The 22,886-nt window shown below is 51.0% G+C and overlaps 10 protein-coding genes across 10 annotated transcripts; 5 read left to right on the top strand and 5 right to left on the bottom strand.

Annotated features, from left to right (window-relative positions):
• Positions 1 to 675: 675 nt before the first annotated feature.
• On the bottom strand, positions 676 to 1,900 carry CC77DRAFT_1035740 (hypothetical protein; the record flags this gene model as incomplete). Its single annotated transcript, XM_018526957.1, has 5 exons — positions 676 to 1,102; positions 1,158 to 1,292; positions 1,361 to 1,669; positions 1,727 to 1,787; positions 1,873 to 1,900. The coding sequence occupies 5 exons, from the start codon at positions 1,898 to 1,900 to the stop codon at positions 676 to 678; spliced, it is 960 nt and encodes a 319-aa protein (XP_018379734.1).
• A 620-nt stretch (positions 1,901 to 2,520) lies between these two features.
• CC77DRAFT_570286 (hypothetical protein) lies at positions 2,521 to 4,155 on the top strand. Its single transcript, XM_018532260.1, has 2 exons — positions 2,521 to 3,035; positions 3,093 to 4,155. Exons 1-2 carry the CDS (start codon positions 2,694 to 2,696, stop codon positions 4,008 to 4,010), a joined length of 1,260 nt encoding a protein of 419 aa, XP_018379735.1. The 5' UTR covers positions 2,521 to 2,693; the 3' UTR covers positions 4,011 to 4,155.
• CC77DRAFT_570205 (hypothetical protein) lies at positions 4,156 to 5,576 on the bottom strand. The gene has a single exon (XM_018532259.1). The coding sequence runs from the start codon at positions 5,513 to 5,515 to the stop codon at positions 4,301 to 4,303; it is 1,215 nt and encodes a 404-aa protein (XP_018379736.1). The 5' UTR covers positions 5,516 to 5,576; the 3' UTR covers positions 4,156 to 4,300.
• Positions 5,577 to 5,695: 119 nt separating this feature from the next.
• Positions 5,696 to 7,662, top strand: CC77DRAFT_570364 (NMD3-domain-containing protein). The gene has a single exon (XM_018532261.1). It carries the CDS (start codon positions 5,806 to 5,808, stop codon positions 7,354 to 7,356), a length of 1,551 nt encoding a protein of 516 aa, XP_018379737.1. The 5' UTR covers positions 5,696 to 5,805; the 3' UTR covers positions 7,357 to 7,662.
• Positions 7,663 to 8,524: 862 nt separating this feature from the next.
• CC77DRAFT_570393 (hypothetical protein) lies at positions 8,525 to 10,174 on the top strand. The gene is made up of 4 exons (XM_018532263.1): positions 8,525 to 8,812; positions 8,860 to 8,992; positions 9,040 to 9,502; positions 9,549 to 10,174. Exons 1-4 carry the CDS (start codon positions 8,693 to 8,695, stop codon positions 9,979 to 9,981), a joined length of 1,149 nt encoding a protein of 382 aa, XP_018379738.1. The 5' UTR covers positions 8,525 to 8,692; the 3' UTR covers positions 9,982 to 10,174.
• A 211-nt stretch (positions 10,175 to 10,385) lies between these two features.
• Positions 10,386 to 12,316, top strand: CC77DRAFT_570382 (hypothetical protein). The gene is made up of 4 exons (XM_018532262.1): positions 10,386 to 11,060; positions 11,107 to 11,347; positions 11,420 to 11,522; positions 11,581 to 12,316. The coding sequence occupies exons 1-4, from the start codon at positions 10,762 to 10,764 to the stop codon at positions 12,003 to 12,005; spliced, it is 1,068 nt and encodes a 355-aa protein (XP_018379739.1). The 5' UTR covers positions 10,386 to 10,761; the 3' UTR covers positions 12,006 to 12,316.
• Positions 12,317 to 14,106, top strand: CC77DRAFT_570443 (alpha/beta-hydrolase). Its single transcript, XM_018532264.1, has one exon. The coding sequence runs from the start codon at positions 12,627 to 12,629 to the stop codon at positions 13,758 to 13,760; it is 1,134 nt and encodes a 377-aa protein (XP_018379740.1). The 5' UTR covers positions 12,317 to 12,626; the 3' UTR covers positions 13,761 to 14,106.
• Positions 13,854 to 15,850, bottom strand: CC77DRAFT_1001643 (efflux pump protein; the record flags this gene model as incomplete). The annotated part of the gene is made up of 8 exons (XM_018523159.1): positions 13,854 to 14,282; positions 14,332 to 14,492; positions 14,544 to 15,053; positions 15,116 to 15,187; positions 15,242 to 15,265; positions 15,319 to 15,493; positions 15,545 to 15,673; positions 15,725 to 15,850. The coding sequence occupies 8 exons, from the start codon at positions 15,848 to 15,850 to the stop codon at positions 13,854 to 13,856; spliced, it is 1,626 nt and encodes a 541-aa protein (XP_018379741.1).
• Positions 15,851 to 16,167: 317 nt separating this feature from the next.
• CC77DRAFT_1001646 (hypothetical protein) lies at positions 16,168 to 18,084 on the bottom strand. Its single transcript, XM_018523160.1, has 4 exons — positions 17,416 to 18,084; positions 17,171 to 17,368; positions 16,854 to 17,125; positions 16,168 to 16,806 (listed from the first exon to the last, which is right to left on the bottom strand). Exons 1-4 carry the CDS (start codon positions 17,763 to 17,765, stop codon positions 16,244 to 16,246), a joined length of 1,383 nt encoding a protein of 460 aa, XP_018379742.1. The 5' UTR covers positions 17,766 to 18,084; the 3' UTR covers positions 16,168 to 16,243.
• Positions 18,085 to 18,679: 595 nt separating this feature from the next.
• On the bottom strand, positions 18,680 to 21,477 carry CC77DRAFT_975616 (UDP-Glycosyltransferase/glycogen phosphorylase). The gene is made up of 3 exons (XM_018535922.1): positions 21,173 to 21,477; positions 20,805 to 21,116; positions 18,680 to 20,745 (listed from the first exon to the last, which is right to left on the bottom strand). Exons 1-3 carry the CDS (start codon positions 21,393 to 21,395, stop codon positions 18,767 to 18,769), a joined length of 2,514 nt encoding a protein of 837 aa, XP_018379743.1. The 5' UTR covers positions 21,396 to 21,477; the 3' UTR covers positions 18,680 to 18,766.
• Positions 21,478 to 22,886: the final 1,409 nt, after the last annotated feature.

Below are 22,886 nucleotides of genomic sequence, written 5' to 3' on the forward strand. Positions count from 1 at the left end.
CGCTGCCGTCGTTGTTTGGTGTGGGGCTGGCGATTGGGCGATCTATCGATTAGTCGACTGCTAAGCTTTTCGGGAGCGTCTAGTGTGTTTGTCACCCCCAGTTTTCGTCAATCTTGGTTGGCAACGCGTCTTGGTTCACGGAAATAGGACAGGGTTTCGACTTGTCGTCTTCGAGCACCTTAATTCCATTGTTGCGCGATTTGGGGCCGCGATGCCTGCAACGCAGGTCCGGAAACGCCACCAACCGCCCGTCACCTACCCCTTCAGGCCGCGTGTACCCCCGTATCTCGCTTGTTAGGGCAATGCATGAACTGATATTCAATACCGAGGTTCTTTGGGACCCTGCGCGAAGAAACTTTGGAACCTCTCCATCACCATGCTCTTACCAAGACGGCAGTCGGCTGTTGCTGTATAGTGTGCAATAAGAACGCACAAGAGGCGTGTCGTGCATCTCCGTTACTATGGCATCGCTGAAGTGACAAATTCTTTCGGGAATAAATTCGCATCATGGCAACTAGCTGTAATCCTCACATGCAATCTGCTCTTGTCGCACCATCATTCTTTCATTGAATCAAAAGAATCTAAACAAAATGAAGTACGCAATCTTTTACGACTTCTTCAGTACAGAGCGGCTGTCAGTACAGCCCTGGGATATGTCAGATAACTCTCGTCCCCTCAAAACACCCTACCCACAACAAAAGCCTCAAACACCGCATTTTCAAAAGCGCTCCTTTCGATCACGCCTCCAAAACCATGGCATTGTACTAAACTTGTCAAGCTCAGCTTCAGGCTCTCCCACCTTCCCGCTTCAAGTCCAGTAAATTGTTCTTGTCGCCGGACATAGTCCCATGCTTGTACGGGCGTGACTTCACTGTCTTGCAAAGGGACAGAACCAGACAGTGCCAATAGCTGATCTATACTGGCATGAGGAACTTCCCAAGTCGCAGAAGACAACTGACGTTGGCCGGGTGGCGAAGGATGATGATGGAAGAGGCATGCTGAGACAGTGAGGGCGTGGCCGGTCGAAGTGGGAGGATCCGTATCTGAGCTGCTACTATTGGGCGAGGCGACGTCGATATGTGGTAAACAGGGAGATTCGAGACTACGTATGAACTTTTAGCGATGCTAGCTTAGTGAGGGGCAAGCAGGGCGCATACGTCAAGACAAAGTCCATTCCAACAATTTCTGGGTCGAGGCTACCCATACATGTCGTGGAACTGTCAGGAAAAGTACTAGAGGTGTACCCTGATCCCGTAGAGCCAGACAATGGCGGAGTAATGAGTTGCGGCGGGCTGGCTGCGCGAGTTCCATCAGTGAGGACATCATCACCAAATGCAGTTGCAACTTGACTGCAATACACTTACTTGAAGGCTCTCTCGGCATCTGCTGTACGTATATCTGTTTCCTTCGGTTCTTCCTCTTGTTCTCTTGGCCGATTGTCAGCGCTATCGTCTTTTCCTTCACTATATTGCCTCCTCTCTCCCCGCCATGGGTGACTTCTGGTCTTTCAGGTATTGCAATTCCGTTCTCCGCCAGCAATATCTTCAGAAAAGTAACTTCAGAGTATAAAGTCTTCGCCTCCTGCGAAAGCCTGGCTTCATTCGCCCGCAGCTGAACTACTTCGCTTTCAAGAGAAGCAGTGTATGCTTCTTTTCGCTCCCGATGGGTTCTATTCAACAAATTTTAGTCCAAGATATTGGTCTCGGGACATGAAGGCTGAACGGACTTTTGCGCTCGACGAACCTGTTCTCTGCGCCTCTGCCCCGGATTGCGCGAATCGACGTCGTCTGAGTAGACGAAATCACTATTAGCGATTCATACCTAGGCTACCACGGGTCAAATATAACATACCGTCTGGGGAACTCTTATCACCTTTGAAAGGTTTGAAAGTAAACTTCATCACGCACGAAGCCTCTACTGTGCCGGGGTGTGCAGGTGATCAGTCAGTCGCCCACTAAGAGGATTAGGAATGGATTGCTACGCTTGTGCTGTCAACCTACACAAGCCCGAGTACTGATAGGTATTGTGCAATGAGAACAGTGGTCAAGACGATGAGCGATACATGCCAAACAGATGTCCAGTCTAGTTTTCCCGCAATCCCGTATCCATTCCCAGCGTCGCGCCAATGAGAACGGCCCGGCTGGCATGTCTGACAGGCGCAGCTGAGGCAATGTTAAATTGTGCGACCTAGGGGCTGTCTGCTACCGGAAACTCCAGGCTAACCTTTTCTGGTAATTGCTTCATGATCCAGATTCCTTGTTCAGGCAATGGATCTACCGAGCGCTCGCTTGACACAAGCATCGTTTCGTGTCTACCGCATAGCCGACCTACATCCTTGGACTTGATCCGCACAGGAACGACTGCAAGGTCAGTCTCACGCGCCATGCGAAGAATCTTTGCGGTTTTCAGCCTGGGGACGCCGCGGGTGTGCTTGGTGACCCTGTCATCCTGCACGAGTGCAAGCCATTCCAGATTAGGAAATCCTGATCGAATAATCAGTACATCTCGGTACGTGACAGTGCAAGGCATCAGTACTGAGGCAGTGTCTATAAGAGAAGAGCGTACCATCGATAGAGTTGTCTCCAACAGATTAGCTGGACTTTCTCACTTCCTTCACGTTACTTCCAAAACTTTCGCTTCCACTTCAATTTTGGTCTCTCTTTTACTACCACAACACATCGCATACTACAACCATGTTCGCAAAAACAATCCTCCTTGCTCTCCTTCCATCGGTAGCAGTAGCAGCACCGCATCAGCAGCATCGCGCAGGTGCGGACCAGGCACAACAACATGGTGGCATGAGCTGTATGCAACAACCGAATGCTGGCAAACCTGCTGTAGGAAGAGCCATCTATATGTTGACTAATGATGCCGACAACGCCGTCGTTGCACTGCCCATTGGAGCCGATGGCATGCTCTCCAAAGGCAAAGTGATGAAGACAGGTGGTGCTGGATCTGTTGCTGTTGATGCAGAGGGAAAGCCTGCAACGCCTGATGCGCTCGTTGGTCAGTCTGCTTTAACTATCGCCGGAAACGTAAGTTTCTCCATTCCCATGAGTGAATGCGAAGAATATTTGGCTAACGAAATTCAGAACCTATTCGCTGTGAATGCTGGCTCTAATACCCTTACCATGATGACCATATCATCAAGAGATGCCACATCGCTCTCGTGCGTTGGTAAGCCTTTGGCCATACCTGGCGAATTCCCAAATACTGTCGCTGCGTCTGCGAAGAACAAGCTCGCCTGCGTCGGCACAACAGGTGCCAAAGCGGGAATCTCATGCGCTTCCTTCTCCCGGCAAGGACTCGGGCAAATGGATGAGCTTCGATCCTTCGATCTCGGACAAAGCACACCGCCTGTAGGACCACTGAACACAGTCTCACAGACTTTCTTCTCATCTGACGAATCTGCTCTATTCACGACCGTCAAGGGCGACCCGACAGTGAACAATACGGGCTTCCTCTCCACCTACTCGGTGCAAGCCTCAAACGGAGCGGCCACTCTTTCCAAGAAAGATGTCCGTAGCTCGCCCAACGGAACTGCGGTGCTTTTCGGCTCAGCTACCTTGTCCAACGACCCGTCTACCCTCTTTGTCACTGACGCTTCATTCGGTGCTACCGTATTGTCGATTGACTCCAAAGGCCAAGCAACAGTCAAAGGGAAACAAGCTATTGATGGCCAAGCAGCAACCTGTTGGGCTACCATCTCCGACGCAACAAACAGCGCCTTCGTAACAGATGTCGGAGTGAACCGTGTTGTGGAGATGAGTCTAGACGACGCAAGCATTATCAAACAACTTGATCTATCTGCAAATGGCGACCCTGGTCTCATTGATCTGCGTGCGGCAGGAGACTTTGTTTACGCATTGAGCCCAGGTAATGGGACGACGGCTGCGGCGATAATGGTGCTGGATGTATCTGGAGGCCAAGGATCCATGAAGCAGGTGCAACATTTCGACCTGAGTGGAATGGCAGGAAAGAACGCTCAGGGTATGGCTGTGTTGATGTGAGGGGAACCGATCGTGTTTCATCTGTAGCATGTAGTGTCTGCAATTCTTAGCCTTCCATTTTGTCGTACTCACTGCCTGCTGCGTTCATCTTTACAAATCTGCTTAGTGGCTAATTCCTACCGCTGGTGCACAGGTGATAGTTTCTACTTTGTTATCGGAGTCTCCTTGTTTGTGACGTCCAACCCCACTGCTCATAACTAATTTACATGTTATACAAGTCGTCAATCGTAGCGTTGGTTCGCTCAGTGAGACGGCGTAAGTGCTTAGCGCATAGACTACGTCTTGATAAATCATCTAAAGCCAACTGTATGTAAACGGCGCATCTGTCTCCTGCCCTCGGACGTCGGAGCTGGTGGGAAGAGATCGCTCGGAGTAGGACGAAGGCGGTACGTCTGCTGCGCGGGTGCTGGGCGGCTGGTAGATTTGCTGGGCTCGGTGGGTGACTTGTTAACCGCTTGAGCTGACTCTTGTGTTTGGTATTCAGGATCTTCGGCATCCTCTTCCAGATCTTCAATGTCTTGTTCCAACTCCTTTAACGCTTCATCAGCGCTCTTATCCTTCCTTTGGTGCGTTCTCAGTACTCCACCCCACAATGTCTCGAGGTCTGTCTCGGCTCTCTTCTCCTCTGTAAACATCTGCACGACAACGTTGACGCCAGGCTTGATGTCCCTGAATCCCACAAACTGCTCCACATCCGCTCCTGGCATGTGCGTGTCATCGGGATGTGCTTCCAGCTTCCCAAGTGTACAGCAGATCCAGCCGGTCCGTATGCCGTCATCGATGTTCCCCTCGGGTGCAGCGCCACCAACGTTTGCCAACATTCTCATGCGCTTCGCCTTTCGCCTCAGTTTGATCTTCAGCTCGTTGCGACCCAACAGACCAGCTGCATTCGCCTTCAAGCCGTGTTCACGTCGGAGCCATCTACAAAAGCGATCGGCTGCTACGTGCAGATGTTTTTCGGAGCGCGCTGTTGCGATGATCATAATCAGCTTGGGGCCGAGCGCAGGCGGGGGATCAAGATTTCGGAGGTCGAGCAACTGTAAATCGTCCAGACCGGCCGTGATGGAAACATATTCGAGTAGTGTTTGCAGGAGTGGTGGCGGATTTGGCGGGAGATCTGGGACTTCAGCGGGGTTCAGCGTGGGCGACTGGACCGACGACTGTTGTCTCAGGTACCATGGGATGGCGTTGTCTTGTTGAGAGGGCACTGGTGGAGCTTCTTTCGACTTGTCCACAACGTCTGTTGTGTCTTGCTGCGACACAGCATCCGCAGCAGTCAGCTTCGACTTGTCATCGAGAAATGCAAACTCGGGGTCTTCGGTCGCAGGATCATTCCTGTCTAATCTTGGAATTGCACTCGTGCTGAAGGCGCATCGTGAGAATGTCCGAGGTAAGGTGCGTGATAATGCGCCATTGAGTCTAGGTGCCGGAACAAGTTGGCGTATATGTGCGCTGCGACAGGCGTTGCAGACAAACCTCGAGGAAGCGATGGTTGGGAAAGACATGGTGGGCAACAAAGCGGGCACCAAAGGTCGGATGGCGTTGTGCAGCACAACTTTCCCAATGACATCGGTGTTTTGCTGTACCGACTGTCCAAGACCCCTGCTGGCGTCTGACGGGCTGCCACGTGACGGCCGATAAGATAAGACTTTTTGCCCCTCACACTGGCGGAATTTCCAATCGACGACTCATTCGCGCACTAGTTTTTCCCCTCCATATACCCTTTGCCTGCCCTTCTGGTTTCTGAAGTAACTCGAATCACCGAACCCGCCTACGTCGAAACGATACCGCACATATGGAGGGCGTCACCATGGATGGCCAGCGCTCTTTTGCGCCCGAGCCCAAGAACGCCGCAACCATTCTCTGCGCAGACTGCGGCGCGCCTGTTGACGGCACCCTCTCTGGTGCCTTCTGCTACGACTGCATAAAACTGAAGACGGACGTTACCGGCGGCATCCCGCGCGAAGCCATTCTGCTCATGTGCCGCGACTGTGACCGATGGCTCTCCCCTCCCACGACCTGGGTCGTCGCCCACCCCGAATCGCGCGAACTGCTCGCTCTCTGCCTGCGAAAACTGCGCGGACTCAACAAGTTGAGAATCATAGACGCCAGCTTCATCTGGACCGAGCCGCACAGCAGGAGGATAAAGGTCAAGATCACGGTGCAGTCGGAGATCAACGAAGGCGCCATCATGCAGCAGAGCTTCGAGGTCGAGTTCACACAAAACTACAACCAATGTCCAGACTGCGCCAAGAGCTACACCCACAACACATGGAGGGCGTCGGTACAAGTCCGACAGAAGGTGCCGCACAAGAGGACGTTCCTGTACCTGGAACAGCTGATTCTGAAGCATGGCGCCCACAAGGACACAATCAACATCAAGGAAGTCCACGACGGTATCGACTTCTTCTTCGCCCAGAGGAATCACGCCGTGGCCTTCTGCGACTTCCTCAAGGCCGTCATCCCCGTCAACATCAAGCGATCCGAAGAGCTCATCTCGCACGATATTCACACCTCGACAAAGAACTACAAGTTCTCCTTCTCGTGCGAGATTGTGCCTATTTGCAAAGACGATCTTGTCGTCCTTCCTATCCCGCTCGCAAAGAAGCTCGGCAACGTCTCACCCCTCACACTCTGCACCCGCATCGGTACCTCAGTACAACTACTTGACCCTTCGACGCTCCAGACAGCCGATGTCGCCACCGACATCTACTGGCGGACGCCTTTCCGACCCCTCGCCGATGTACAGGAACTGACCGAATTCATTGTTCTCGACATCGAGCCTCTAGGTAAGCAGGTCGGCCGCCATTTCCTCGCCGAGGCCACCGTAGCCCGCGCCTCTGACATGGGCGTCAACGACACAACATACTACTGCCGCACACACCTCGGTGGAATCCTACACGTAGGCGACTCGGTAATGGGTTACTTGCTTGCCAACACAAACTTCAACAACGAGCTTTTCGACGTCCTCGAATCCAACAACAAGTACTCATCCGCCATTCCTGACGTCATGCTTGTCAAGAAGTACTACCAGCGCTCCAAGAAGAACAAGAATAAGCGCAACTGGCGCGTCAAGCGTATGAACAGGGAGGAAGGCGAGATGCTGCCTCGCAAGCAAGATCAAGAAAAGATGGAGCGCGACTTTGAGATGTTCTTGCAGGACGTTGAAGAGGACCAGGACTTGCGCGCGACCATGGCACTATACAAGGCGCAACAGGAGCAGAAGCAGCGCGATGCGGATGCTATGGAGACCGAGAGTAGCCTTGGCGATGATGAAGATGAAGGCCTGCAGATCCCTATGGAGCAGCTGCTGGATGATTTCGAGGAGATGAAGATGGAGGACTAGGTTTGAGACTCATGATATCTATGTCGCATCGGTTCTGGCGTTGTCTCTTAGTGCATCTACGGGCGTTGGGCGGGTAAAAGGCATGGGAGTACCAAGTTGATAGACTTTTCGATTTTAGCCATGTCGACGGCGCGTCGTATCCCGCAATCTGAATTGTTTCACACGCCTCACACTGTCGCATGTTATTACACTTGTTGAACGCCTAACAACTCCACTGCTGTGGGCAAGAGTTGATGTTGGAATAAAACCTTCTCGACCACGTTTTTCTTTGCCTCGCTTGTGGTGACGTAGGGACCTTGTCGCGAGCTAAGCACGGTCGCATGTGATCGTAGTTTCACCAGTTCGCCTGAACTCTCTCTGAAGCTCTCCCCCCTCATCATTGCACATCCCAATGTCCTACAAAAGAAAGTCTGCCGATAGCTGTAAGTTTGCGCCCTCTGATAGGTTCATAGCGGCTACACTCTTGCGCACGCCAGAAATTCCGCCTAAGGAGGTGCTGGTCTTGTACAACCTTGGAGAAGGCTCAAGGGTTCAACACCTGACGGGCATATCCTTCGTCCCATCCACGGCTGCTTGTTTCCTACGGTTGATGTTGTCTCGAATCTGCCAATGTGGACACCGCTCCAGGCGATCTGGATCTGCGTCCAAGGATGCAGGATGTGTCATGCACTAGGATGAAATACGAAAGAGTTGGCGATGCGCCAGGGCCAAACACCTCGGCAGTACTTATTAGGAGCTCTAGACTTGGGGAGCATGTCGTCGCCCACAACCACACCCTTCCTATGCGTCGACTTTTGGAGGGTTTTTTTTCGGCAATAACAAACCTGAAAAGAACTCTGCAAGAAGTAATGCTGCCATCTGTGGAGTTTTCAGCTCCTGCTGTTCACGAATAACGGTGACTCGCGTGTCGCACCATCGCCGTGGTCTAGTCCTGATGACATGCCACCCTAGTCTTCGATCGTGAGAAACGCTCCCGTCTGAACGGCTTCGCAGCCGCATTCGAAAAAGATCCCCGATCTCCAGTCCACTGAGGCGATTGCATTCTCTTCGAATTTCCAGAAAGCCTAGATTTCGGCAAAGGAGGGGCCGCCATCATCCCCAAACGGCATGCGATTCAGCCCGGATAACCAGCAAAGCCTGTTGAAAGATCAGCTTGCGCAATGTCGTTCCCGGCACTTGGGAATATAGGGTTCAGCGTCCCTCAGGAACATGCCTTGATGCGCAGGTCGCAGTTCTTCATACCGCGACTTCAACCTTTCATGTCTTCATACGCCCGAAGACTTTGATAGTGGCGCCCCGATTTTCGAACGAAGCGTAGCATACGCATTTGGTCACAATGGCTGACGAATTCACCGCCATCATCGGTGAGATGATCAAAACTCCTCCAGACCCAAATGAGCCTGTGCCACTGGCGAACCAGAAAGGCACAATGTTCGGCGTCACAATACCATTCCATGTATGTCCAGCTTGAGAGTAGAATATCCCGGAAGCTCACAAGTACAGGTACTTTGCTGGATTTTCGTTGCCTTTCGTTTGCACACACGTCTGCGGGTTGTTCGCGAACCTGGCCTTGATGACCTCTTCGTAGTCCTGGCGGCTGCATTCAATTTAGTATCACTTGTAACCTTTCTCTACGGTAAGCATCTCCGCCTTGACCTTGGGCTTATCTAAGTCGTCTCGTAGGTACCAAGTATGGCATGGGCCACCATCTTATATACTCCTTCAGTGTACTACAGCCAACCATGATTTGGCTTTACATCACCAATGCCGCATATCACACAACCACCGCCTTCATCAAGATCTCGCTACTCTTACAGTACCTAAGGCTGTTTCGTGAAGGCACTCGTCGCACAGTCTCTATCGTACTGCTTGCGCTGGTTGTAACATGGGGCTTGACATTCTCCTTCATGGCCTGGGTACCATGCTTTCCTGTCTCTGGGTTTTGGGACAGAAGCAACGGTGCCAAATGCTACGGCTTCGGGTATCGCACCGTCAACGAGGCGAAATACTCGGTACTTTCTTTTGCTGCGACGAACATGTTGTTTGATATCGCAATCTTTCTTGTTCCGCTCACGGAATACTTCAGGCCAGACCTGAGACGAAAACAGGTTCTCGCCATGACTGGGTTGTTCGCTCTTGGTTCCATGTAAGCCAAGTTTGTCGAATTTCATAATTATCGCTGACATGTTCAGCGTCGTACTCATGGCTATCCTCCGTCTTTGGAGCACCTTCAAGCATAGTCAAAGCAAAACCCAAAGCTTTGATTTTACCTGGTGGTATCCCGAAGTCCTGATCATCTCCTGCCTCGAAGTCGATTTCGCTATAATGTGCGCAAGCATGCCCATATTCTGGCCTACCGTCATCGCAAACTGGAGTCACATCTTTGTCACAAACGAAGTCCGCGTTACACACCACCAACGCCTCGCCGACGACAGCCGAGATAATTTCGAGTTAGTTAGGAACACGTCGTTGAAGAGCGTAGGAAGCGTGGAGGGGTTGGCAAGGGCGAGTGGGGAACAACAAGCGGTTTACAACGGATTCGACCCGGAGACGGGTAAAGATGGACGGTTTGCTATCATGCAAGTAGAAGTACAACCGCATGCGCAGGAATCGCGGAGACTCTGAATAGCAAGTCCTTGAGAGACTGAGCATTATGTCCTTAACATTGACTGCCCTTGCTCCTGAAATTGGTATTGCTTACAACGAAATGGCGATGCTGGTTAGTTATGGCTGATCTCTGAGTACCCACAGGCTACCACAGCAAACGTTGCTGCGCCTACAGGATTCTGATGTATGCACGAGCGCATATCATGAACGCAAAAAAGCTTTTGCATCGTCGATCGGCTCGTATCAAGGCTAGTCGAGCTCAGCACTAGGAAAGAAGACAAGGCTGTCTGTGAGATTTCGGAATGTTAGACAGAAGTGGGTAAGAACGACGGTGAGCAAGCAAAGCCGGCGAGTACATCTAGCATTCCCTCTCTTTGTTCTCACATCCTTGCAAAATAGCAGTCTAAGCGGCGGTTGTGATTAGGATTTTCCTCTCCTTTGCACACAGACTAAAACAACAGGTACCCACCCACCGTTCACATAACTGCGATATCTTCGAAGAACCACACCTTGCCCGCGAGCACCCGATTAGCGGAAGATCGGTTGGTCGACGCGCCATCAAAGCAGGGGCAAGGGCAAGGGCAGTCGCGTCAGTGCGTTAACACCTGGGCAGCGAGCGCATCCGGCGTCCCTCGGCCATACCCGAAACTGTGGCTCCCTGGTTTGTCATTGCTGGCCCATTCGTACACGAGACAATCGCAAACATGCAGATTCGTCTTCACAATCGAATCCTTGGCTATTTTCGACATATCGCGGACAACACCCGTAGGCTATGGCAAGGCATTCTGCCCGTGCGAGATGGACCAGACATTATTTATCCATCATCTATTTACCGCCCTCGCAATGATTTGCATGGTCTCGCGCCTTGTCTGCCGGAAGATTTTATTCAAGAAATTTGACTTTGGAGACTACTGTACCATGGGTGCGATGGTCTGCGCTGCTACGCGCGGTGGTGTAATACACGTCGTCCTTACTTGGGGTACGAACAACATGCCCGAAAAACTCCGGGCGACTACAGACTTCACTCCCGTCGAAATATATCGCCGCACAGTTGGTAGCAAACTTGCTATCACGAATCGTCCAATCTACAACACCTAGTGAGTACTACTGGTTCATAACGACGTGGACTAACAATGTTAACAGCCTGTGGTTACAGAAATCAGCAATACTTTTTTTCTACCTTCATCATATTCATCCAAGCGAACAATGGAAGCGATACATATCCTGGTCCTACGGCATAATCTTCGCTGCAACTTGGGTTGCTGCGCAGATTGTTGGCTTCACTGAGTGTGACCCTTTCCATCTGTACTGGCAGGTGGTTCCAGCTCCCGGAAGCTGTGTTCAGGCACAAGTTCAACTGTTTGTGCTAGGTATCCTTAACATCGTGAGTCCATCTCGCTGCTTCCAAACACATGTTTTGTTGAGTGTGGTTAGGCTAACTTGAGCCCGTCGCTAGATCACCGATTTCATGATACTCGCCCTCCCACTCCCAATGCTCTCTTCGTTGCGAACACCATGGCGCACAAAGATACGCCTTTATGCTCTTTGTACACTTGGAAGTAGGTCCTGACTGTAACGATGGCACGTAAGACATACGCTGACTTCAACCCCCCATAGTATTCATCATTGCAATCACCATAATTCGACTCCCAATCAACGCAATGCATGCAGCTGTACAAGCAAACCGGACGACATGGGCAAGCACTGAGCTGCTTGCCGCTGCGATAGTGGTAAACGCGCCTGTTTTGTATGGAGCGTTCAACATCTGGCGACAACGCTCACGTCGAAAATCTCAAAGACTGGCACCACGCGCAGGCGCATCATCCACAATACGCACCATAGGCAGCGGCGGCAAGCAACCTAAAAGATTATCAAACGTGCCAAAAGACGATGAGGAGCTTATGCTTCAGCCTTATCGCCAGACCAGCATAACATCCTGCACATCCCTCCAAGATCCGCAGAGCGAAGACGGAGCAACAAAGAAGCCCGACTTAGGATCGTATGAGGAGGCGGATCGGAATCGGGCGCAAGCCTCGAATTGAATAAGACAGCCTCCATTTTTTTAAGATAATAGGTCGAATCAGATTCATGCAAGTTCATCTCGTGGAGCGGTACAGTACTCGTGCGGGTCAAACCTCCGTTCTACCAGCCCAGTGCTTTACCTGTTAAGGCTAGATAATCGAATTCTTGAGGCGGGTGGGGACAAACCTCGGGATTATGGGACCCGCAGCCAAGACCAAGAACAATCTTCCGGCCCATGCCGGTATCTGTCTGAACCCACAACAGCCGTGTTCGACAACGGCGGCTTCCGCTTTCAAGCAGTAGAACTCTTGGGGCGCCTCAAAAAGTTATACCATATTCGAGTAAACGGGGGCAAGGGAGCCCTAGTGTCTTACGGTATCACGCGAAGAACCGAAGAAAAAGAAATTTACATACGGGAGGATCGTAGCCGCATGAAACCCCTGTAAGAAGGATGAAGCCCAGTTCGATCAACCATCTCCGCAGATCCTCATCTAAGGCGGTGTGATGAATCAGAGCCACGCAGCAGCGATTTTCTGCTGGATATGCTGGCCTCATAGCACGACAACACAGCAGTCTACCTCGACACCATCTCCTCGTCTCATCTTCACCCTTTAGTACAGGTCCCACGCGGCCCGTCAGCTATGAAGCTTCTGCGACATCTGACGCTCCTCGCCTGCTTGGCGTCAGCACAGAATGACCGGCCTATTGAATCTGAAGTCCCAGCGGTACGGACATACTTTTACGTCGGCGGTGGCTATGCCGACGATGGCAAGGGCGGTCACATATTCAAGGACCAGATGTACGTCGAAAAACTATCGCCTGTTTCGACCGAACAAGATGTGAAGTCCCCCGTCGTTTTGATTCACGGACAAGGTCAGACTGGAACAAACTTTCTCGTCAAGCCGGATGGAGGGGTGTCATGGACCTCACACTTCCTTGCAGCTGGCCATACAGTCTACATCGTGGACCAAACCTTCCGTGGCCGCTCCGCGTGGGCACCAAGGGCCGGCGCTGATGCCCCGTCGACTTACTCTGCTGAGCTTATTCAACAACGCTTCACTGCTCCGCAGCAATATCGCTTGTGGCCTCAATCAACACTTCACACTCAATGGCCAGGAACAGGCGTTATGGGCGATCCAACTTTTGACGCTTTCTACTCCTCGAACGTCCAGTTCATTTCCAATGCTACCTATCAGCAAAGCACCGTACAGTCTGCTGGAGCACAGCTTTTGGATCTAATCGGCACTCCTGCTTGGCTCCTTGGCCACAGTCAGGGAGGAATCCTGCCATTGCTCATAGCTGATGCTCGACCCCGTCTAGCGAAGGGACTTATCTTGCTAGAGCCGACGGGCCCACCCTTCCAGGAAGCGGTTTTCGGGTCTGCAGCAGCGCGAAAGTGGGGCTTGACGGATATACCGATGAACTATTCACCTCCAGTAACTGACCCTGCAGAACTGGTCCAGCAAGTTTATCAGCCTGCGAATCTGACTAGTAACAACGCGACCGTTCCTTGTGTGCTGCAAGCAATGGATCCAGCACCGAGGCAGCTGATCAATATTGCGCCACTGCCCATTCTCACTGTTACGTCGGAAGCCAGCTACCATGCGCCGTACGACTATTGCACAGTGAACTTCCTCAAACAGGCAGGTTGTTCCAAGGCTACACATCTCGAACTTGGCAAAGTTGGTATCCATGGCAATGGGCATATGATGTTTATGGAGAAGAACAGCGACGAAATATGGCAACGTATTTACAGTTGGATAGAGCAATCTTAGGAAAACTCCACTATGATGTTTGGTCCTCGTCACCAGTATACCTTGGTGCATCTATAAATCAAAATCATGGTGTCATTCACACCCGCAACTACTTCAAGGCCCTTCCAACTTCTTGCCGTCTTGACATACTCCGTCCATCGCCACGTCTTTCTCCGGTTCCGCACTGTTCTTCCTGATGTCCTTCCAACCCATGCCTAGGCTCGCAATGACAGCTATACATGCTATAGCTGACAAGAAATAAAACACATTGCGAAGACTCTCCGAATACGCTCTCAATAGACCATCCAATTCTTCAAGTGGTACAAGAGCCCGTACGGCACTGGCACTAGATCCAGTATCAAGTACAATCCGAGGCGATACTGACGGCACGTAAAGTGAAATTTTGGAGGTGAGTGTCTGCGCGAAGATAGTGTTGGCAATAACGACAGCAACAGATGTGCTGAGGTTCTGGAAAAAGACGAGACTGGCTAGAGCAATCGGGTATTGGGAAGGTGGTACGGCGTTTTGTACTGCAATAATTGCCTGGAAGTGTCAGTGATTGAGCAACCACTCGAGCAGTACTATGGGTTACCATCTGCATGCCACATCCTCGGCCAGCGCCCAAAACGATTTGATATCCGATCCATACCGCGGTGCTTGTAGATACCGTAAACGTTGACACTAGAACATTTCCTATGGTGGTGATGACACCACTAGCGAGTGCCCAAGGGAGATAGTATCCCATACGTGATACTGATAAGGGTGAGCCAACATGTCCACGGAGTAGTCGGCACTGAGACATACCTGCAGCGCCAGTAGCGATAACAGCCAAAAGCTGACTCAAGATACTTGGCAAGACGTGTACGCCACTATCAGTAGGTCCGTTGTTCTTCACGGCTTGGAAGTAGGTCGGCATCCAGATACTTGCTGTCATCATACAAGTGATGATGCAGCTGGCGTGCACGCAACTGGTCCAGACAACGCGCTTCCCAAGCAGCTTTCCTGGAAGCATAGCCTGATCCTCCGCTCTCTTCTCCCAGAGTATGAAGAGGATGGCGCATATTCCTGCGCCACAAAATAGCCCGATAACGACGGAGGAATCCCAAGCTTGAGCTCCGCTACTGCCAAGCTGCAGAGCGAGAAGTAGCATGACAGATGGAGGGACGAAGAGCACAAAGCCGAACAGGTCGAGATCGGAAACAACTTTGCGAAAAACGGATACGGTAAGACGTGGCTTCAGAATGCGCTCGGGAATGCGGACAAGAGTGATGAGCGCGGCTGCCGCTCCTCCTATCGGTAAGTTCATGTAAAAGCCTACGTTGGAGCCACAGTCAGCTTCAAGGACAAAACAAGATGTGAAAAAATACTCAACATACACCAACGCCATGTAGCATGCTCAGTAAGAGCGCCTCCAATAAGTGGCCCTGCGACAATACCCATTTGTGCAGCTATCATCTGGTCAGCATTCGACCATGTTCACTTCCAGGCTACAATATGCGTACTTCCAAGTACTATGCCAGTGTATACTACAAACCTTAATTAGCATTATTCTCTTGCACTAACGAAATTGCAGACGTACCAGGACTCTTCTCTGCTGGAACAGCTGCAGCTAGCATCGTCATAGCGCCGTTAACGATGCCCGAAGCTCCTAAGCCTGCAACCACTCTTCCTACGATCAGGAAAGCCGAAGAGCTAGCGACAGCGCAAAGTAGAGATCCAAGCTCGAACAAAAGCACGAACGTGAGAAACACAACCTGTGAGGTGATCAGAGGCATGCTACTCTCTCGGAAGAAGCTGGTGCTTACCTTGGTACTGAGATTGGCATAGAGCTTCCCAGAAAGCGGTTGCAGCGTCGCGCTGGCAAGCGTAAAAGCACCAATATACCAACCGACATCAGCGAGGGAGTGGAATTCGGATGTGATGCGTGGTATTGCCTGGTGTCTTCAGTATTGATCCCTAATATCGGCCTCGTAGATTGTTCATACAGTACCCATGATGGATGTATCAAGGCAGACTAGGAACGTAACAAGCGTCAAGCTGCCGAGAAGAACAAAGAGTCTCAGACCACTGAGATATTGGTCCCTTGAAGTGATGTTCCCATTATGTGCCATGCCGACTGCCCCCTATAGTTAATTCGATCTGCGCAGTATCGATCCAAGACGTAGAGTTGCAGCGAGATGGCGTCAGATAGGTAGACAAGTATATGAATGCGAAAAGCAGAACGCGATGCAGGCATGCAGCGACCAGATACAAGAAGGACAAGAAGAGAGATTAAGAAGAAATCGTCCATTGATGTGTTGCACTGTTTCGATGGTAACTGTGGAGGCCTGAGCGTGATTGAACGGGTTTCGGGTTTGAAGTGGACTTCAGGCAACCGCATCTGTGTCAAGGAAAGCAGATCGAACGCCGGTGCACCGATGAAAGTCTAGTCTTGTATTCTTACGATCTGCACAGCTCCCCAATAGCGTGACCATGTAGGTATGGCAGTGGCACTCTCGCGTAAGTTAAAAATTGAAAGCACTAGGCATCCAAAAGTCGCTCGAAAAGTCCATCATCCCTATATCTCCAATCAACCCGTTGTTCCAGCCGTCCGCTGCGCTGTCCATGATGTTATCATGCTCTCTTGTAGGGAGTTTCCAGTTTGGCGCCTTAGCTCTCAGTGTCTCTGCGGCCGCAGCAAACAAACTTTCTTCGCCTGTTTGAGCCTTGTATTCGGAATTAGCCCGCTCAGCTATCTCCGCAAGTTGCTCTAGGCACTGCACTATGTCGACAGTTGATTGGACAATTGTTGGATCCCAGCCAGCTGCTCCTTTGATGCTAGAGAGTCGAAATAAGATCTTGCAACAATAAGACCATATGAGCATTGATGGAGCTGTCAAACTCATAGTGTCGCCAGCCAAGGCATGATCTCGACAGGCTTTACATGTCTGTAAGAGTTCCATAAGGTATCCGATGCGCTTGGAGTCGAAGGCGAGTTGCGACACTGCCATCTCAGTTGTGGACGATCTCAAGAGCGCGAGTTCATAAATGGCAACCTGGGCTGTTTGGGTGAGCCCGATGATGAGCCCTAGATATAATTAAGTGTTTGAAGGGGTGACGGCATAACGATCTTACAGTGTTGTAGACATTCAGGTGCGAGCGATCTCTGGAAATTGCTAAGCGCCAGGGTAAGAGGATCAATAGCTATCATAGCATATCTTGCTGTACTGGGATCACCCGAAGCTCTTCGAGATACCTCGGCAGCACTGATCGCAATCTTCGCCAGACGCGCACTGGCAGCTAATATGCCGTCTTCTTGAGATTCTCGGCCTTTGCTCAAACAATCGCATGCGTCTTCCATCTGCGATGACCAGAGCATTAGGTCGTATTCGAAGATTATTGAAACACTTCCGCAATCAGTTGAGCCAAGCCGGGGTCTATCAAAAACTCACTTCGCGCATAGTATGAAGACAGCTAGTAACGCTCTACTGCCTTCATTTGTCCGAACTTCCTTATTATCCACATGAGGACCTAGACTTGGGCATCCCGTCGGTTGCGCAGGCTTGTCAAGACGAAGGTCGCTCACCACCGTCTTTGCAAGATTGCACATGGAGCCCAGAAATTGCTTACCGTGGGTAAAGTACGGTGACCTAGATTTGGTTAATCATGAGAAGGCTATACGTGACAGTTTTCTCACCAAGCAATACACATGATCAGACTCAACAGCACATCAATACTTCTTTCTCCTTGCACTATGATCCTGGAAGCCAGCTGTTCTCGTAACTGCTTACTCAGCCGGCTTTGCTGAGTGACCGCCTTGGTGAGCACGGTGCGGATAGCACGACAGAGCAGTGGATATCTGACGTGAAGATCGTCTGTAGTGAGGTTCTCCGATAGGTACACGAAGGGAAAGAGATGTAGGTAAGTCGTCCGAAAGTCGACTAATTGCTCAGGAGTCAGGCGGTCGTCATTGTCGGGGTTATATGATAGTCTTTGAGTAAAAACTGAGGACTCCGGCGTGAGTACGAGTTGATCATCGGGCGACATTGACACAGGCGCTGCATGCTGTGTACGAAGAAGCGAGACAACTTCATCAAGCTTGTCCTCCAATTTCGACCTCTTTGGGACTGGGGTTGGTTTTGATGCCTTCCTACGCGCTGGAGATGTGGATTTACATTCTTTCCCCAGTCGATGGCATCTATTGTTCTCAGTTTAGCTCAGATGTCCTATGAATGTGTTGCATGTCCTGCATCATAGGTAGTCACACAGGTGGCGAGGTGTGCAACAGCGAGGACTTCCGCACTATGTCCATCCTCGCCTGTCGTACACAATGCGCAGATGCATTTACGCGCCATGCGACAGTCGATTTGACGTGGGATGGTTGATGAGATAGGATCAATGACGCACCTGTCGCAGATGGAACTTCCGTCGTCGCGTATCATGCATCGGCATTTCGCTTTCACACAATTGCTACACGCTCTGCCATACGGAGCAGGAGTACTGCGCAACAAACCGGCTTCCATTATCGATTCCGGACCATAGTACACGTACACGGACTAGGTACGAGGAACCTCAACATTATGGCGGTGTTGGTGCGCGAGCTTGTAAGACGGCGGGATGCGCTGCATGCGGATTTCGCCTGAATTCCGTTGGAGCGGAATTCGCAGTCACGGAAATTAGGCGGGCCTACATCTCCTGTCACCTGCAGTCCCACACCTCTAACAAACAGCATACTCCTTTTCTGTACAACCAGTCGTGGGTAATTGAGGTATGCAAGAACAATTACCTAAAATGATCCTCATCGTTGCTCTTATTCCAGCTATTGTCTTCCACACGCCACAGTGCCCTTCCCTTACGACCTTTACGGCTCTCTTGTACGGACAAGAGTGAGGTAAGAGCACATACATCACATACCTGGGAAGATGCAGGTTGGCCTTGCTGGAAATCTAACAATAATCGTTCAAAAAGGGTATCTGTCCAAACTCCATATCTACTTTGCACTGCATATCAAACATTGCCTTGGCTCACGCGCCGTGGCCGTTACATCTTCACGTCCTCACCTTCTCCTTGCCCTTTCTTAGTCTTTCGAATTCCCGTATGAGTTCCATAGCGTTCAGGTCAGCCTCGAACTTTCTGCCGATCCATTCGGTTTCGACCAATTTCGCCGCCCTGATACGTTTCCTTGTTCCGCTCTTCGCCAGATACTTCATACTCTTGACGATGCCGTCTCCTGGGTACGCCACTATCCCTACGGCGGCTGCGCTCGTCTTCGTAACGAGGCCGGCCATTCCCTTACCAAATCCTTTGGCGTACCCGATCGCACCCTCCTTTTTGCCGCCCTCGTACGTCTGACGGAAGGGATCCGAGAAACCATCTGCTATGCCGTGAACGAAATTCTTTCCGCCCACCTGGAAACCGGAAAGAGCACCGGTAACCTCTCCATGATCTTTGACCTCTTCTCCATACAGTCTCGGTACATTGCGGAAGCCTTCCGTGGTGGCGAGGGGAAGATCAACGATGACGCCTTTGTAGAACGCACCGACGAATCTGCCAAAGCCTTTGGCGACCCCACCAGCCACGCGGCCTGCAACAGCCGCACCGTTTGACTTGTCTGACGATGTCGAGGCGGCTGAAGAGGTGACAGAGTGTTTCGGCTCGGTGAAGGGATCCACGACCATGCCCTTCGCTGCCATACCCATATCTCCGACGATACCGACACACGCAGAAGTCGTGCTTGTTACAGGGTCCCAACGTTGATTAGTGATGATAAATGGGTCCGTTTCGTGGTTCTCAAGATCTGAGGAAACAATCACACCGTTCTCGATCAATACTTGCGCAGCCAGTTTGGAGAGGAGGATGGACCCCTTCTTTGTTTTCCAGGAAGCCACCTCCGTGGGTAAAAGAGCACATCGCATTGTTTCGAGAGGCAGGTTTGCATGGAAAGATTGCGCAGCAGCTTCGACACCACGTTCGCTCGCCATCTGCGAAGATAGAGCACGTGCTGCTTGCTTCGCTTCGTGCGTGAGACAGAAGTGGATGGCTGGTGTAAGGTTCTCGGCCGTCAGGAGTTTGTGGGGAATAGGCATCGGACCTGCTCCCGCTGCTGCTATCATCTCTCCCCAGAATGGTTGATCTCCAAAGAAGGGTACGACAACAGTAGGACACGCATTGCGTAGCCCACAAGCAGCAGTACCTGCTCCGCCGTGATGAACGACCGCTGCAACGTGCTGGAATAACCATTCATGGGGACAATCACCGATGAACAGGACGTCCTTGTTGTCGTTTGGCAAATCGGCACCCAGGTTGCTCCATCCTCTCGAGATGATCGCTCGGATACCTAGGGCGCGTACAGTTTCTAGGATGCTTGACGTCATCTTCGCTGGATCGTCCAGGACGATACTTCCGAAGCCTATATATACCGGCGGAAGTCCATTGCGTAGGAATTGATCGATTTCCGCAGGCGGCGTGTACGGCGTTGGCTCACGAAAGAAGAAACCACAGACATCGATATGCGCTGCCCAATCCGCTGGCTTTGGAACCAATGCCGGAGACCAGCAATATGTGAAGGGCACTTTGAGCGTGGAAGCGAGTACAGGCCCAACCGATACAGGAACATCTTCTAGGTCCAGAGAATGGCGAAACCGATTGATGACGTCGCCAAGACCCTGCCATGTTAGGAATTCAACTACGCCGTAAGACGCGTAATTGATCAGCGCGGTTGAGATTTCGCCACCTTTGAAGTTTGCCAGCGGATGCGGAAAGGCTCGCGTACTGCTCCAGGGCATAGTAAACATAAGATGAAGTGGAATACCCAGCGCCTGAGCACAGTGTACATGCGCGAAACTGGGCGGGTTGGCGATGATTGCTTCTGCCACGAACGGCTGCCCAGTCTTCAGGTCCGGCTCGACACATGAGTGCCAGCAGCCGTAGAGCATTTCTGTGATCATGTCTCTTTTCTTCTGGATGTCGCCTTCTCGCAGACTCTTCATTGAAGGGATCAGACCTGGATTCTTCACCATGTATGCCACTGCTACATGTTAACAGGGTGAACCAGAAAATTTGCAGCATGCAGCTTCATTGACTTACTGAGCTCTTTTGGATCTCCACCGATGGGATAAAATTCTAGGTTTGACTCGTGCACAAAGCTTTCGAATGTGTTATGTGTCGCTATTCGCACGCGGTGTCCGTATCTTTGCAACTCTTGACCTAGAGCGATGAATGGTTGCACATCGCCTCGACTTCCAACAACTTGGATGACAATGTTTAAACGAATGCTCCATAACCTGTTGATGGTATATCGGCGACTGAGTTCTGGTTCTTCTTTTTCATGCTTCGGCACGAGTTTGACGAGTGTCTTGGTGAGTCGTGAGTTGAGGTCAATGTCGATGCGACCATCGTCTGCATAATATCAGCACCTGCTCACGACTGCGGGCAGTGAGAATCTGTAAACGTACTTGTTACACCGGTGTCCCCTGGCTGTGGTATTGAGCCGGTCAGCTCTTCCGGAGTATATGGTGGTGGTGCATCCGTGTGGTGTACTTCATAGTCGTGTTCGTATTGCACAGGCATCGGTGCTTGGGTACTATCCGGTCGCGCTCGCATACGATGTACGCCATTGCCTTGTTCAAACTCCACTGGTATCGGTGCTTGGGTACTATCTGGTCGAGGTCTCATCATGAGAGATTTTTGAAAGATCTTAGAATGGTGTTTGTGGCTCAGTCAGCTGTGGCAGCAGTTGGCGACCTTTATTACCTTGATCATCACGGCCTTACGGTTGGGATACGCCAATACGATATACGTAGTTTCGGCTAGCGTGATCCACGGATCTTCCCGCGAATCTAGCCTGATCGATAGCTTTAGCGCTTATAATGCGTCACTAAACGGCCCGAGATTGGAATAGAACATGAACAGAGAAGATTGAAAGAAACTACATGCGTATCTCGTACACAAGCATTGGGAAGCTGTCTAAGCTGTAGCTTGTGTATGCGAAACGATGTTTGCACCGCCACGATTCGACTCTTAGCCTCCCGAGGTTTATTTACACAATCGCCCACCATCCTAGCATGATGCTCTTCTCGGCTGCGACACCCGTTAGTGGCTTCCCATCTCGACTCGATGACGCTTTAGCTCGTTATTCACAGCCGCCAGGTTGCGCAAACATGGGTCCGATGGCTTACTCTTGAGACGCGGACCTATGCAATCGCACACGAACGTACTCGCTAAATTCAGCTTCTGGTTGCCTTGCCAAAGGCGGTTTAGGTTGTTGCATGCGAGAGCTTGAGACACCAGCATCGTCAAACTGTGCAGTAGTAGAAAGAGTTGCTTGTTGTTTGAGTTGGCAGCTCCTTCAAGATGCTTTCATTGAAATCAAGGATCGTTGATGTCCAAGCAGCGGTTGGCTCTCCTCTACAGAGCGTTGGTTGTCAGAATGGTCTCCAATCTCATTGGTCTTGCGGGCAAATCAAAGGAAGAAGCAAAATTGAACGAGTGTGAAGCCCATATGCTAAGAACCAGTCTAATGAGATGCAGTGAAACGATGAGAAGTAGTCACCGGTACTTGCTGTCCAGAGGATATTGATTCCATGGCTTGTGTACCTATGCAGCATCTTTTGAAGAAACGCATGCAGTATTTGGGTTCGACGGTAGAGTCAGTCTCTACGATACTATTGTATAGCTGCTTGATAGTGACTTTGAGCTTCTATCGGCGGCCTATACACCACGGACAATGTCGCGTACCTAGGTAGTATCTATAAAGAGCTTTGTTCATTGTCCATGTCTGTAACTAGCACCTGCATTTCTAGACACTCAGCTCCTTTGATCCGGACATCGGGTATGCCAGATCAAGTACTTTCAAATCTACATCATTGCCGTCAAGGATGATCGACAAACAGCGAAAAGCGAAGATACATCCGCCGACCCGTGATTCGGCTAGCGCATGATAAGGGGTAAGGGTTCTGTTGCAAAGAAAGCATATTGATGATATCTCGATACATCTACTGATGTTACCGGCCGTGGCCGCTCTGGAACCACAAGAAACCTAGCGGACATTCAGACTGGTGAACGCAGATGACGTGCCGAGAGCATTATCCAGATTGTATCTGTCGACTCAATCACGTGAATGATCCGGCTGCAGTGTTGCTTAGTTGAGACTGACGATTGGTGAAAATC

This window comes from Alternaria alternata, assembly GCF_001642055.1.
Source record: "Alternaria alternata strain SRC1lrK2f unplaced genomic scaffold CC77scaffold_33, whole genome shotgun sequence".
NCBI classification, from domain to species: domain Eukaryota; kingdom Fungi; phylum Ascomycota; class Dothideomycetes; order Pleosporales; family Pleosporaceae; genus Alternaria; species Alternaria alternata.